The sequence below is a fragment of the Pogona vitticeps genome, chromosome 1, assembly GCF_051106095.1.
Source record: "Pogona vitticeps strain Pit_001003342236 chromosome 1, PviZW2.1, whole genome shotgun sequence".
Classification (NCBI taxonomy): Eukaryota; Metazoa; Chordata; class Lepidosauria; order Squamata; family Agamidae; genus Pogona; species Pogona vitticeps.
Genome location: NC_135783.1, coordinates 145315083 through 145326998, shown reverse-complemented (window position 1 = coordinate 145326998; position 11916 = coordinate 145315083). Strand labels below are relative to the sequence as shown.

Below are 11916 nucleotides of genomic sequence, written 5' to 3'. Positions count from 1 at the left end.
CTAGGCCATCTCTCTTTACGAGCACTTCCGGCTTGCTATCGAACGGATTTTCCACTCTAGTTTCCAACGCAGGTTATGCAGGGCTTTCAACCATAGAGATACCACGGGACAGAGCGACACCAATGCTGGCCCTCCTCTCTAGAGATGATCGAGGGGGAGGACGGCTTTCGACCCTTGCCGGAAGTCCACTTTGTCTGTTTCGCTGTCCTCTTTTTCCATCTCTATGTTGCCAGGTGGAGGGAGGAGGGTGGAAGAAGAGGCTGCCCTATGAGCGTCAGCGGCGGCGCAGCGCCCCTAGCGGACGCGGGCGTCGTCGCCTTGACCGAGGAGAGAAAGGGAAGAGGGAACAAGTAATGGCGGCCAGTTAGTGGGTGACTGGGCAGAGAAGGAGGAGGAGGAGGAGCACTCCGCGCCTTCGGGCCCTTGTTCTCCGCCCGGCGGCAGCGGCGCCGCTCCCCAAAGCGGAGGCGGCTGCGGAGCCAGCGACAGCGCCTCCCTGTCTAGGGCGGCTGCAGCAGCAGCAGCAGCAACAGCGGGGCCATGGTGAACACCCGAAAGAGCTCCCAGTCCCAGGGACTCTCCGGCAAAACGGCGGCGGTCCCGGGGCCTGGCAGCCATTTCATCTCCTCCCGGACCCGCTTGTCTCGGACAAGCGCCAAAGCGGCGGCGGCAGCGGCAGCAGCGGCAGCAGCGGCGGCCGGGCAGGATGAAGAGTCGGCCCGGGTAAGGCGGCGAAGAGGAGGAGGGGGGGTCCGGAAAGGTGAAGCAGGAACGGGGCTGATGGGCTCCGGAGTCTGCCACTGGGGTCTCCGGGCGGAGAGGGAAAACGCCGGGACAGGCACCCTCACACTCGGGGTGTGTGTGTTTTTTGGGGGGGTGAAGGGGCTGCCTCTCACGGCGGGGGCTGACGGGCAGCTGGGTCTGCGGGGGCCGCCGAGAGAGAGAGAAAGAGGGGAGGGAGTCCGGCGCCTGGCTTATTGTCCCCCCCCCCGTTCAGCCTGGACAGATCACCGGGCAAGCGACCCACACCAGGGAAAGTGTGCGTGTGTTTGTGTGTGTGTGTGTATACGGTTTTGTGTGGAAAGGTTATTCAGGGGAACGGCCCCGTGCGGGCGTTTTGTGTGGTAGTGGATGTGGTGAGTAGGTGGGCTTGTGTGGTGTTGTTGTTGCTGTTGCTGAGGGGAGGGGGTTGTTTGCGCGAGGCCTCGGGGGAGGGGCCAAGAGCGGGGGGGGAGAGAGGGTCTCCCCGCTGGTCCTGAACGGGGCGGGGGTGGGTGGGCAGCCCTTGCCCCAGTCGGCGGTTTGGCCGCCCCCCTCCCCTCAGGTCCCCGGGGGAGGGAGGGCGACGAGGAGGAGGAGGGCTCGGTTTGGAGGCCGGGGGGGGGGGAGCCGAGCGGGGATTTGCGGCTCGAGGCGAGGGAGGTCATTTGAGGTAGGATGGCTCCAAGCCGGCAAGGCAGGCCGGGGGGGGGGGGAGAGAAGGGAGGCGAAGGGGCTGCCCCGCCCGGCGGGATTGGGACGACAGGGTGAGTACGTGGGGCGGGGGGGGGAGAAGAAGACTTGGGGCGAAGCAGGAGGCGACCCGTGCTTTAGAATAGCTGACAGGTAGTGGTGGTGGTGGGGAAGGAGAGCGCAGTGTTTTATCTCTGCCTTGTATTACTGTATGTAGGTACTGTACTGTATGTGTCTGTTTGGGTTTTAGTTGTATATACCCAGTGGCTTAGAGGGAGGGAGGGAGGGAGAGGGGCTCCCCCTCTGGCTGCAATTAGGATTGCTTTTAAAAGAACAATGTTGAGGAGGGGGCGAGTCAAGACTTGCAACTGCACTAAGTTTGGATTTTTTTTTTTAAAAAAAATGAAGACAAGTACTGTAGTGTATTTTTTTTAAGTAGGGGTGTTCTTGGCAGGAGGGACTCCCCATTTAATTTCATTCCTGGGATCCTTCTTAATGTAGATAGGCAATGTGCTTAATATTGCCCGTGAATGTTCTCTAGAAATGGGATGCCTGTGTTTTGCATGATTTAAAACAAGTATGAGAGTTCGAAGATGAACATGATCGTTTTTAGTTTGCAACTACTGTTTGATGGGTTTTAATTTAAATCTGCCAAATTCTGGAGACACTCTTTATTTCTTGGTTGTAGTGGTGAAAAAAGGTCAACCTGCTGATGTTGTGCAGAGCTTTTTAAAAAAGCATTCATGCCTGAAACAAATAATGCAAAGTTTTGTTCACTGTTGTCGTTATGTGCCTTCAAGTTGTTCTCGATTTAGGGTCACCTTGTGAATGAGGGATCTCCAAAATGTCATGCTCTCAACAGCTCTGCTCAGCTGTTTTAAACTCAAGCCTGTGGCTTCATTTAGGGAGTCAATTCGGTCTTTTTATTTTCCTACTGCCTTCTACCTTTCCTAGTGTTACTGTCTTTTTCCAGAGAATCTTGCCTTTTTGTGATGTGCCCAAAGTAGGACAACCTCTACTTCATCATTTTGCCTTCAGATATAGTTCGAGTTTAATTTGATCTAGTTTTGTTAGGATTCCATAATCCAGATGCTCAGCATAAACCTTGCTGTCTGGGTAATTAAATGCCTCCTTACCCTTCTAATGCTTTGGCATAACAGTCTGCTGTCCTGTCAGTACTTCCTACACAGACAAGTAGGAAATGGGGAAGTGTTGTCTTGTTCTCTAAAAAGTCGTAAGTACTTTCTGGCACTCAGAAAGTATTACAGTTTGTCCCAGGAAAAAGCTGTTATTTGTTATGCTCAGCCTCACTGTCTCTGCTCTTAAGATATGTACTCAATGAAGCATTAAGCAGATGTTACTGGATGATTCTCATGGACTCTTATCTACATTTCCTTTTTTTATTACGCAATTGAGCAAATGTTTGAATCTTGTGAAATAATGAGTGACAGAATGGTCACGTGTGTTTTCTGCTGTAGATTCCTATATTTCAGTCTGTTTGAAAACACTTCGTGGCTTTTTGAATGGCAAACTACACATTGTTATTCTCAGGTTCAAAATGTTTCTGCTTTACTCTTCATATATTTGTTTTGTTCCACAGATAAATTATTTTGTATATTTTTATTTTGGGGGACCTTGGGGAATTATGATAAAATGTAATATAATCCTATGTATGCCTATTAATGAGAGTCACATAATGAGAGGTTGGGATTACAACCTACATGTGTCCGAGCTGTTTTGGATGAGTTTTGTAGAAGGATGGTTATAGTGAAAATTCTCAAGGATGTTTGTATGTCCTCCCTCTGCCAGGGTAGTGCCAGTAAATTGGCAAACCTATTGCCACTTTGGTCCCACAGAATTATATACATGATACTGAAAAATATATAAATGATACTAAACAAACAGACACATTTTGGAAGTTTGAAATAGTTTTCAGACCTTTGACAAGTGACATTTTGTTTTGTTCTTGTTTTAAAAACTGTCCAGTGCTTGAGAATAACCAGGATTTAAAATATATGTATTTTATTGCATTTGTACTCCTCCCTTTCCTCCAAGGAGTACAGAGTGGAGTTTGAGGTTCTCCACATGCATTGTTCTCACAGCTGTTTTCAGGCAGAGGTTGTAAGGCTGAGAAGAGAGTAAGACCTGGTAAGATTTACCCTGTGAATTTCATGACTGCAGTGGGCATTTGAAGCTAGGTCTTATATTTGATTTGGTGGGGTAGAATTACTGTATTCCCAAAATGATCTTGGATGTAAGCCAGCAGCTTTGTGAGCACATGGAACCCGGTGCACCTGTAGGGATTTCCTTGTTTTTGATCTGTTGAGGGAATCCTTGTGTATACAGTACTGCATTTCATTAGGGGACCTTCTGGGGAGGCTCTATGGGGTGAGATCATAAATATTCATTTGTATTTCTTACCAACAAATAGAATGTTTCATAACTTTGTAGTTTTAGTTTGTTTAGAATGCTTCTTTACATTTTAGTTCTTTGAAAGCTAATACTGATTCTGCTAAATAATATTTAAATTATTCTCAATAGAGTATGCGAGGAATAACATGCAGGCAACACTGTTTAATTGGTTAGATGTCAAGTCTTGCTTTTGTCCTTGTTTTTCGGATATAGATGAATAAATGAGAAGTTTGTTAACTGAGAAGTTGTAGACTGAGAAATTTGTAAATATTTATTAGAAACACCTAGATGGTGTTATAGTAATTTTTCCCATAAAATGCTAAATGGGGCAAAAATAGTCTCTTAAAGCGTTACCTTGACCATATGATACAAGGTCTAGGTAATTTAAGGGATTATTTTTGTCCCCTTTGGCATTTTGTGATACTCTTTGTTGTAAAGATGATAGGCACATACTTTGTGGGGGAAATAATTTCAAACCAAGAGCTTAATTAATAAATATAAAGTACAGTTTTTTTCTTTTTACAAACAATGTATTATTGTCTCTGAAGATGCCGGCCACAGAGACTGGCGAAATGTTAGAAAGAACAACCTTCAGAACATGGCCAAAGAGCCCAAAAAACCCACAACAACTATTTTTTCTGCCCTGATGGCCAAGGATGATTGTTATGTGCTTGCACATTTGGAAATAAGCTTAATTGAAATTTCTCGGATATACAGTACTTCTGTATATATGATTACAATTAGAATCAGGCTGTAGGCCTATATGACTACAGTGATGCCTCACATTACGACGTTAATTCGTTCCAGCAAAATCGCTGTAGAACAAAAACATCGTAATGCGAAAATAAAAAGCCAATTGAAACACATTGAAACTCCTTCAATGCGCTCCAGTGGGCTGCAAACTCACCGTCCAGCGAAGATCCTCCATAGGGCGACCATTTTCGGTGGCTGTCTTGCAAGGAATCCGTCCCAGAACACAGTGGGGAGCCATTTTACTTACCCAGTGGCCATTTTGAAACCGCCGATCAGCTGGAGGAAAATCATCATTTTGCGGAGAATTGGTTTCCGAAGCAGGGAACCGATCATCACAAAGCGAAAAAAACCCATTGAGACCATTGTTTTGCGGTTGCAATTGCAATCGCAAAATGATCGCCGTAATGCGGGGCAATCGTAAAGCGAGGCACCACTGTACTGTATATCTCAAGGAAAGTACTTTTGTTGACTTAAGGAAGCCATTACTTGTTAGATCTCTGAGGTGAATTCAGTATTAGAAAAAGTAATGTTTTGTGACGTTTAGATGAGTGTAGTTGCAATAGTCCAGATTAATGTATTTTATGAATAGTTGGATTGTCAACAAACTAAATTTCTAGTTACTAAATGGATGAAATTGTTCTGCTGAAGTAGTATTGTGTGAGCAGATACAGTGGTGTATTGTCTCAAATGATTTTTCAGATCACATACAGTAAATTGCTTTGTCTAGTTTAAGAAGAATGATTTTACAGTCTCACATAGACACTGATGTGCTCCTAGACTAAACTCCTTTGTTGGACATGGTCATCCTTTTAGCTTCTGCTTCACAAACATTAAGGCTGCAAGAATATATACATTTATCAGAGCGTAAGTCCCCTTGAGCTTAGTTGTATTTAGTCCTATTTAGTGTATAATATCAGAGTTATCATTATAATGACAATAGGCCTTTGTAAATTAATGTTGCTGTTTGCAGTATGAGAAAGATCCTTATTTAGCACCATGACAAAATTCCCTCTCCATCCCCCGCTCTCTCTCTCTCTCCAGATCTGGATTTAATAATAATACTAATAAAAAAATAACATAATAGTGACCTTCCAAATGTTTACATGACCTGGCATTATAATTGGAACTGGGCCTAAAATGAAGTGTCTTTTGGAAAATATGTTATCAGGAATAGATACTCCTCTTTTCTACTAATACTGTGATACAGATTCTTACATGGTAAACATCAAGGGACAGTATAATATAATTTTTCTTTGTTTCCGGTTGCAAAGAGGGAAATCTGCTAAGCATTACAAAACATAGATATTTCAGTAGAATTGTACCTTTCTTGAGTTTTGAATTGTTTCGGAAAAATAGGTGCAAGTAAGTGGAAACAGTGAAATGACAATACATGGGAGAGGGGAGCATTAAAAGGGAGTTTTTTTTAAAGTTTCCAACCTCCTCTCCTGTCTTCAGCTCGGTTATGATCACATGTTGAATTTGCTGAAATGGAAGATTCTGCAAGACTAATTTATCCTGGACAGATAGAAATTACTATCTCTCCAAAGTAAATCAAACTTCTGATCCTCTGTCTCAACACATTCAGTCTTATATGTTGTGATCACACTGTTTTTTTACTATAAACATCAGTATCTGAATATGGGTATGCTTTCAATAGCAATACCAACAATGGCTGCTCTAAGTTAGTAGCTGTCCACTGTTAGGTAGGTGCTGAGCTTGGCTTCAGCATGAAAAACTCGAGCAGTTTTTAGCTTATGATGTTCAACTGGTAGGAGTTTTAGAAGACAGCAGATATTTGAAATATGTAGATATAATGCTGCTGTTTTGGTTTCATACAGGAGGCTTTATAAATAAGTTCTTGGCTTTCATATATTTTCATACTTTAATTTACACAAGAAGTACTATAGAGAGGCTTGGAAATACCATTGCAGTTGGAGAATGTTGGAAGGCTAAAAATCATGCCAGGTACATCTATTGGAAGCCGGAGGATGGGGCAGTCAAAACAGTGAAATTACTACAAACATGATATACTGTAGTAGGTATAACCAGGTTCAACAACATGATTGTATCAATGCGGCATATGAAAAATCTATACCATAATTTAAAGCTTTTAGGTTGTAACTTAGCTAATAAATTGTTAATACAGCAATTGCTTAAGTAAATAAGTACCCACTGACATTCTAATCCATTATATAGAAAATGGAATGTTTTCTGCCCTTGGGAATCCAATGGGCAGAACCTAGTCCTTATGAAACTAGATCTGGCCTTAACAAATTCTGTCTGGAACAACAACAAGAAGTGTATGAAGAATAGCATTTAATAGGAGAATTACACTCCTTAGAGGTGAGTTTCGCAGGGTTTTTTTGCCAAAGATATTTTTATGATTTGAATATTCCAGGGAATTACTGTACTAACAACCCCCTAGGCATATGTGAGCTTTGTTGGATACATAATTCCTAATCCTAGTCTAAAAGATCAATAGAAATTCTTAGAAGAAAATCATAGAACTGCAGAGCTGGAAGGGGGTCCTGTGGATCATGGAGCCCAGCCTCTATCAAGGAGCCACAGTGGGAATTGAATTCCCAGACTCTAGCTCTGCATCCAGATACTAAACCACTGACATTTCCAGCAGTTCTATAATGGTATGTATTAGCTTAGTATATCAGGAAGAAACTACAAAAGCCAATGTGATGTATGCTGTAGTATTTCTCTGGCTGAAATCCTGCAGTAAGTCACAACTGGAGTAGGGCCATTGAATCAATGGAGATTTGAGGAATAAACTCCTCAGTAAATTCAACTGATTCAGTGAGCCTACTCTGGTTGTGACTTAACATTAGATTTCAGTCTCTTTTTCAGAATTGCATTTACATCCTCTTGCTTTCAATCAGTTTATGAAAGTGAAGTGGCTATATGAGTGTCTGATTTGACCCATTTGCTGCTTCAAATATAACGTCTGCTCCTATCATTTGATGTTTATTATTTATTAGTGGTATAGAAAACTGATCTTTTATCATTGAACAATTCTCTGGATAAACTTTTTCATGCATTAAACGCATTGGTACAATACAGTTCATCTGTGGTTTTTGTTGGGTAAATGTTTTGCTGTGTAACTGCATAATTTGAAATTAAGCCTACCTTTTTTATCTTGAGGGACAAGGATGGTTTTTAAATTGTTTGGGAGTTGTAGCAGCAAGTATCTTGGCATAGCTCTCCTATCTGTTGCCCTAAGGGTTATGGGAGGACAACATTTCATATGCACTCCTTTATCTTAGTACAGCTGCATGTTGTGCTTTTCTTGCCTGTCTTGATTTTCCTGTGTGTTTTCTCATGCTTTACCAGCTCAGTTCTGTGCTGGTCTGCTTTCTGTGCTGAGAAAAAGGACTCTGCATTTGGCTACTGCAGGAAGTAAACTAGCTGTCTTTTCAGAAGGTGGGCTTCAGTGAATGGATTCTCAGAGTGGCAGAGCAGTGTGAAAATATATACCCATTTTAGGCATAAAATCCTAAAAGAGTCTTACACATGTAGAATCTCCCTTATACATACTGAGGCATACTTTTAGTCCATCTAACCAATGCAGTTAATCTCTGACTGGCAGTGAGACCCTCTAGGGTGGCAGAGAGAATCTTTCCTAGCTCTGTATGCAGATCTATATGGTTTTTCTTGGCGATGTCCCATGCCAACATTAGGCAAGTTGAAGCATGCCTAGTGTCCAGTAATCAGATGAGATCTGGTATGTTCAGGGTGATATTCTGACACTAGAACACATTCTGCTGAGACTCAAAACAGTTTGTGCAGAAGTGCTTAATGAGTGAGAGATCTGTTATTCTGACAGAAGCAGTTGTTGAGTTCCTGGCAGATAGTAGTCTTTATGTTTGGTTGACCATTTAAGCCAATTCTCAAGGGGCTGCTATTCTAACTTCTATTGACAAAGACACCAAGAGTCCAGCGGTAACTTAAAGATGGGGGCAATATGCAACATTACTCTAATTCCGGTCTTTTTCCTTTCCTTCTCCTGCATATCTGTTTGAGAGGGTCTGCTCAGAATTCGACTGAGGCACATTCCCTTAATGGAGACTCTGCCTTTGAAAGATGACTATGCCTGATCTTTTGGTGTCCCCCTCTTCTTTCAGCCTCCTGCACCATAGCTTGTCCCATTAAGGAGAGGCCCCTGACACTCACAAGAGGGGGAGGTTTTTTTTGACATGTTTGGGATTGCAAAGAGAATGGGAGGTCACAGTCTATTGACCAAGGGTCTTGTTTTCTGCTGTTCAAGTTCTGTAGCTAAAATAACATGTTTTATACTAATACAGTTGCATTAACACAACTTAGTTCAGGTTAATATTGCTTTGTAGCAAGTTACTGTAGCCTATATTAACATTTTCTAATACAATGTTTAACAATTTCTGATTTTAATTACACTTAAGGTGGTTTATAATATCATAAAGCAGTTATGCAACTTTTTTTTGCCTTGTCTGCTTAATCTAATTAAGCTTTTCCACACCACTCAAACAGGTTTCAAACCAGTTGTGTAGGCTCAGCTTCTAATTATTCACAGTGTTTTATAAAGGACTGAAATGCATCACTGATGTACTTTGTTATTAGTACAGGCAACACCTTTGGGTAGTTCACGCAGCATGTATAAACATGGTTGTGGCTTAGTAGGTGACTGTTTAAAGAACAGGGTGGATTTAATTTGAAGAGTTTCCTCCCCCTCCTAGATCAGCTAATGCATAGCATCTATGTTGTGTGTATTTGTTTTACAGTTTTTTACAGTCTTGTTGACAGTCGGGCCAGTGAAAAACAGTACTGTATCTGTTTTGTGGTGTTGAAATTGTGTTTTGGGGGAACTAGGATGATGATTTGTGACAGCAATCTGTGTAAAAGAAAAAGCATGCACCATGACTATCTTTTGCAGGGTCTACTTTTGCAGTTTCATACACTCTGTACATATAGAACTGCAAAAGTGTATACAACCTGTAAGGAAAGTGATCATAGGACATGCAGAGAAAGAGAGTGCAGAAAAGATTCTGAGGCAGTTCATTTCTTATGGGTGAAAGCATTTATAGTGTCTTGCAAGAACTATGAGGTCAAACTACTCAGTAATTTAGAGATACTGTAAAGAGTTAATATCCTCATCTCTTTGTTATTCCTTCTTCACGGTCTCTGTAAATGCATACAAATGGGTTTATTCTATGCCTGCACAGGACCTCTCGGAAGTTTCTAGAGATTAAAGACATGTGATTAGTAGGATGTTCCCCTGTGGCCCGCCTGAAGTCCCCTCAGTTCCTTTTAGCCGCCATTTAGGTCGGACCTATCTCAACAACTAGAGCAACTTTTGATCGTGATCGCTATTTCTTCTTTGTACAATACCTTTTCAGGCTTTTTCACTTCTTTGATGTTTCCTCATGAGTTCTTTTTCTTCAAAAACATTTTCTCCCCATGTCTTCCCTTTACGTACTTTCATTCCCCCCTTTCCCCCTCTTCCCTATCTTTCCATTCCTTTTATGGGGCCCCCCGGCCCATTTAAGTGGTGTATGTTGTGCGCGAACAAGATCCTGCTTTCAGACAGCGATGACAGCTCTCTTTTTTGCCTGGGGGAGCAGCATCAAACCCATTCCTGCCTGGAGTGTAAAAAACTCACCAAACTGTTCATTAAGCTTTGTCTCCAATGTCTCTGCTCATTTCTCTGGGAGAAAATCCAGATTTTGGAAGAGTCATCCAGAGAGGTTCCCGACTCATTGTCGGAGGCAGAAGATCCGCTGCCTCCTGTCTAGGCTCTGGCTTCATTGGTGAGCCTGTCGTCTTGTATTGGCCCTTCAGCAGCTTATGTCCTCTCCAGCCTGGCCTCCACCCATTCTGGCCCTGCATCATCAGGGTGGGCAGTTATGGTTCAGTTTTCCAACTCAGAGTCTTCTTCCTATGAGTCTCTTTCTCGCAAACATATGTCAAAGAGGTGTCATCTCTCACCTGATTTCCAGGATCCTCCACATCGGGAGTTTTACTGCTACCAAGAGCCTTCTTGTTTTCACTTTCATGCAGATTACCGAGATCCTTATTGTGCTGAGTATGATCGATACCGGCATTGCAGAGATGATACTGACCCGCATACTGGACGGTATGATTATGATGAACTAAAGAGAGTGTAATATGCATTCGCTTATTCGCTTGAGCCTTCTCCGTCTCCATCACCATCTCCACCCCGACATCAGGGTTATACATCCAAGCTTCAGTCCCCTCTTCCAGCTGCTTTACATGCCAAATCAGCTCTCAAACGTACTTCTTCACGTCCAACAGAGCAACCTACTTCCAGACGCTCCCGTACATCTTCGGTACCGGTTTCTACTTCTCACTTGCACCTCTGTACCTCGTCTCTTCAGGTCACTACCACCTGCAAGTGGTAGTGACCTGAAGAGACTCCACATCGGGAGTTTTACTACCACCAAGAGCCTTCTTGTTTTCACTTTCAGCCCTTTTGCCATCCTCAGAAAAAGGGCAAACAATATCTTTGACTCTCTTCAGCCCAAGATCAGCCTACATCCTTCCTTTCAAACCCGTCTTCACCCTTTCCTCCGTTCTTGGTCTCACATCACAAACAACCATCGGGCATTGTCTATCATTCCCCACATCTATCTTCTCGAATTCAAAGAGCTTCCACCAATCGTTCATATCAAGCACACTCCATTCTCACCTGCTCTTCAAGATAAAATCCTCCTCCTTCAGAAGCAAGCCATTCTTAGAGTTCCAAACCACGATCATCACAATGGTTTTTATTCCCATTACTTTACAGTTCTAAAGGGAGATGGAGGTCTCCGTCCCATCCTCGATCTCAGACACCTCAACAGATACATCCAGTCCAGATGCTTCAGGATGGTTACACTCGATACGGTCATCCCTCTCCTTTCTCAGGGAGACTGGTTTGTTGTGGTCGAATTCCAGGACACTTTCACAGTTCCATCCATCCTCGCCACCACAGGTACTTCTGCTTCTGCTTCGAAGGCAACGGCTACCAGTTTTGTTCTCTTCTGTTCGGCCTTTCTACCTCTCCACGGACCTTCACAAAGTGCCTTGCACCAGTTGCTCCATATCTCCGACTACACGGCATAACTGTTTCCCCCCATATCGACGTCTGGCTAATCGTATCGAACTCTTACCGAGGCGTCTTAAGAGACACTTGTTTCACTCTCTCCACACTAGCAGATCTCGGGCTCAGGGTCAAGTTCACCAAATCTCGACCACAGCCCTCTCAAACCATGGACTATATAGGGGCCCGCCTCAACTCATCTCGGGCCAGGGCTTTTC

General features: G+C 43.3%; 1 protein-coding gene across 2 annotated transcripts in view; it reads left to right on the top strand.

The window, feature by feature from the left end:
* The first annotated feature begins 236 nt into the window (after window positions 1-236).
* Window positions 237-11916, top strand: part of ATAD2B (ATPase family AAA domain containing 2B) — an 85407-nt gene continuing 73727 nt past the window's right edge. For both annotated transcript variants that reach the window (XM_073002255.2, XM_073002250.2), the window contains exon 1: window positions 237-723. In XM_073002255.2, the coding sequence (XP_072858356.2) occupies window positions 541-723 (183 nt within the window). In that variant the 5' untranslated portion in view covers window positions 237-540. The remainder of the gene's footprint in view (window positions 724-11916) is intronic.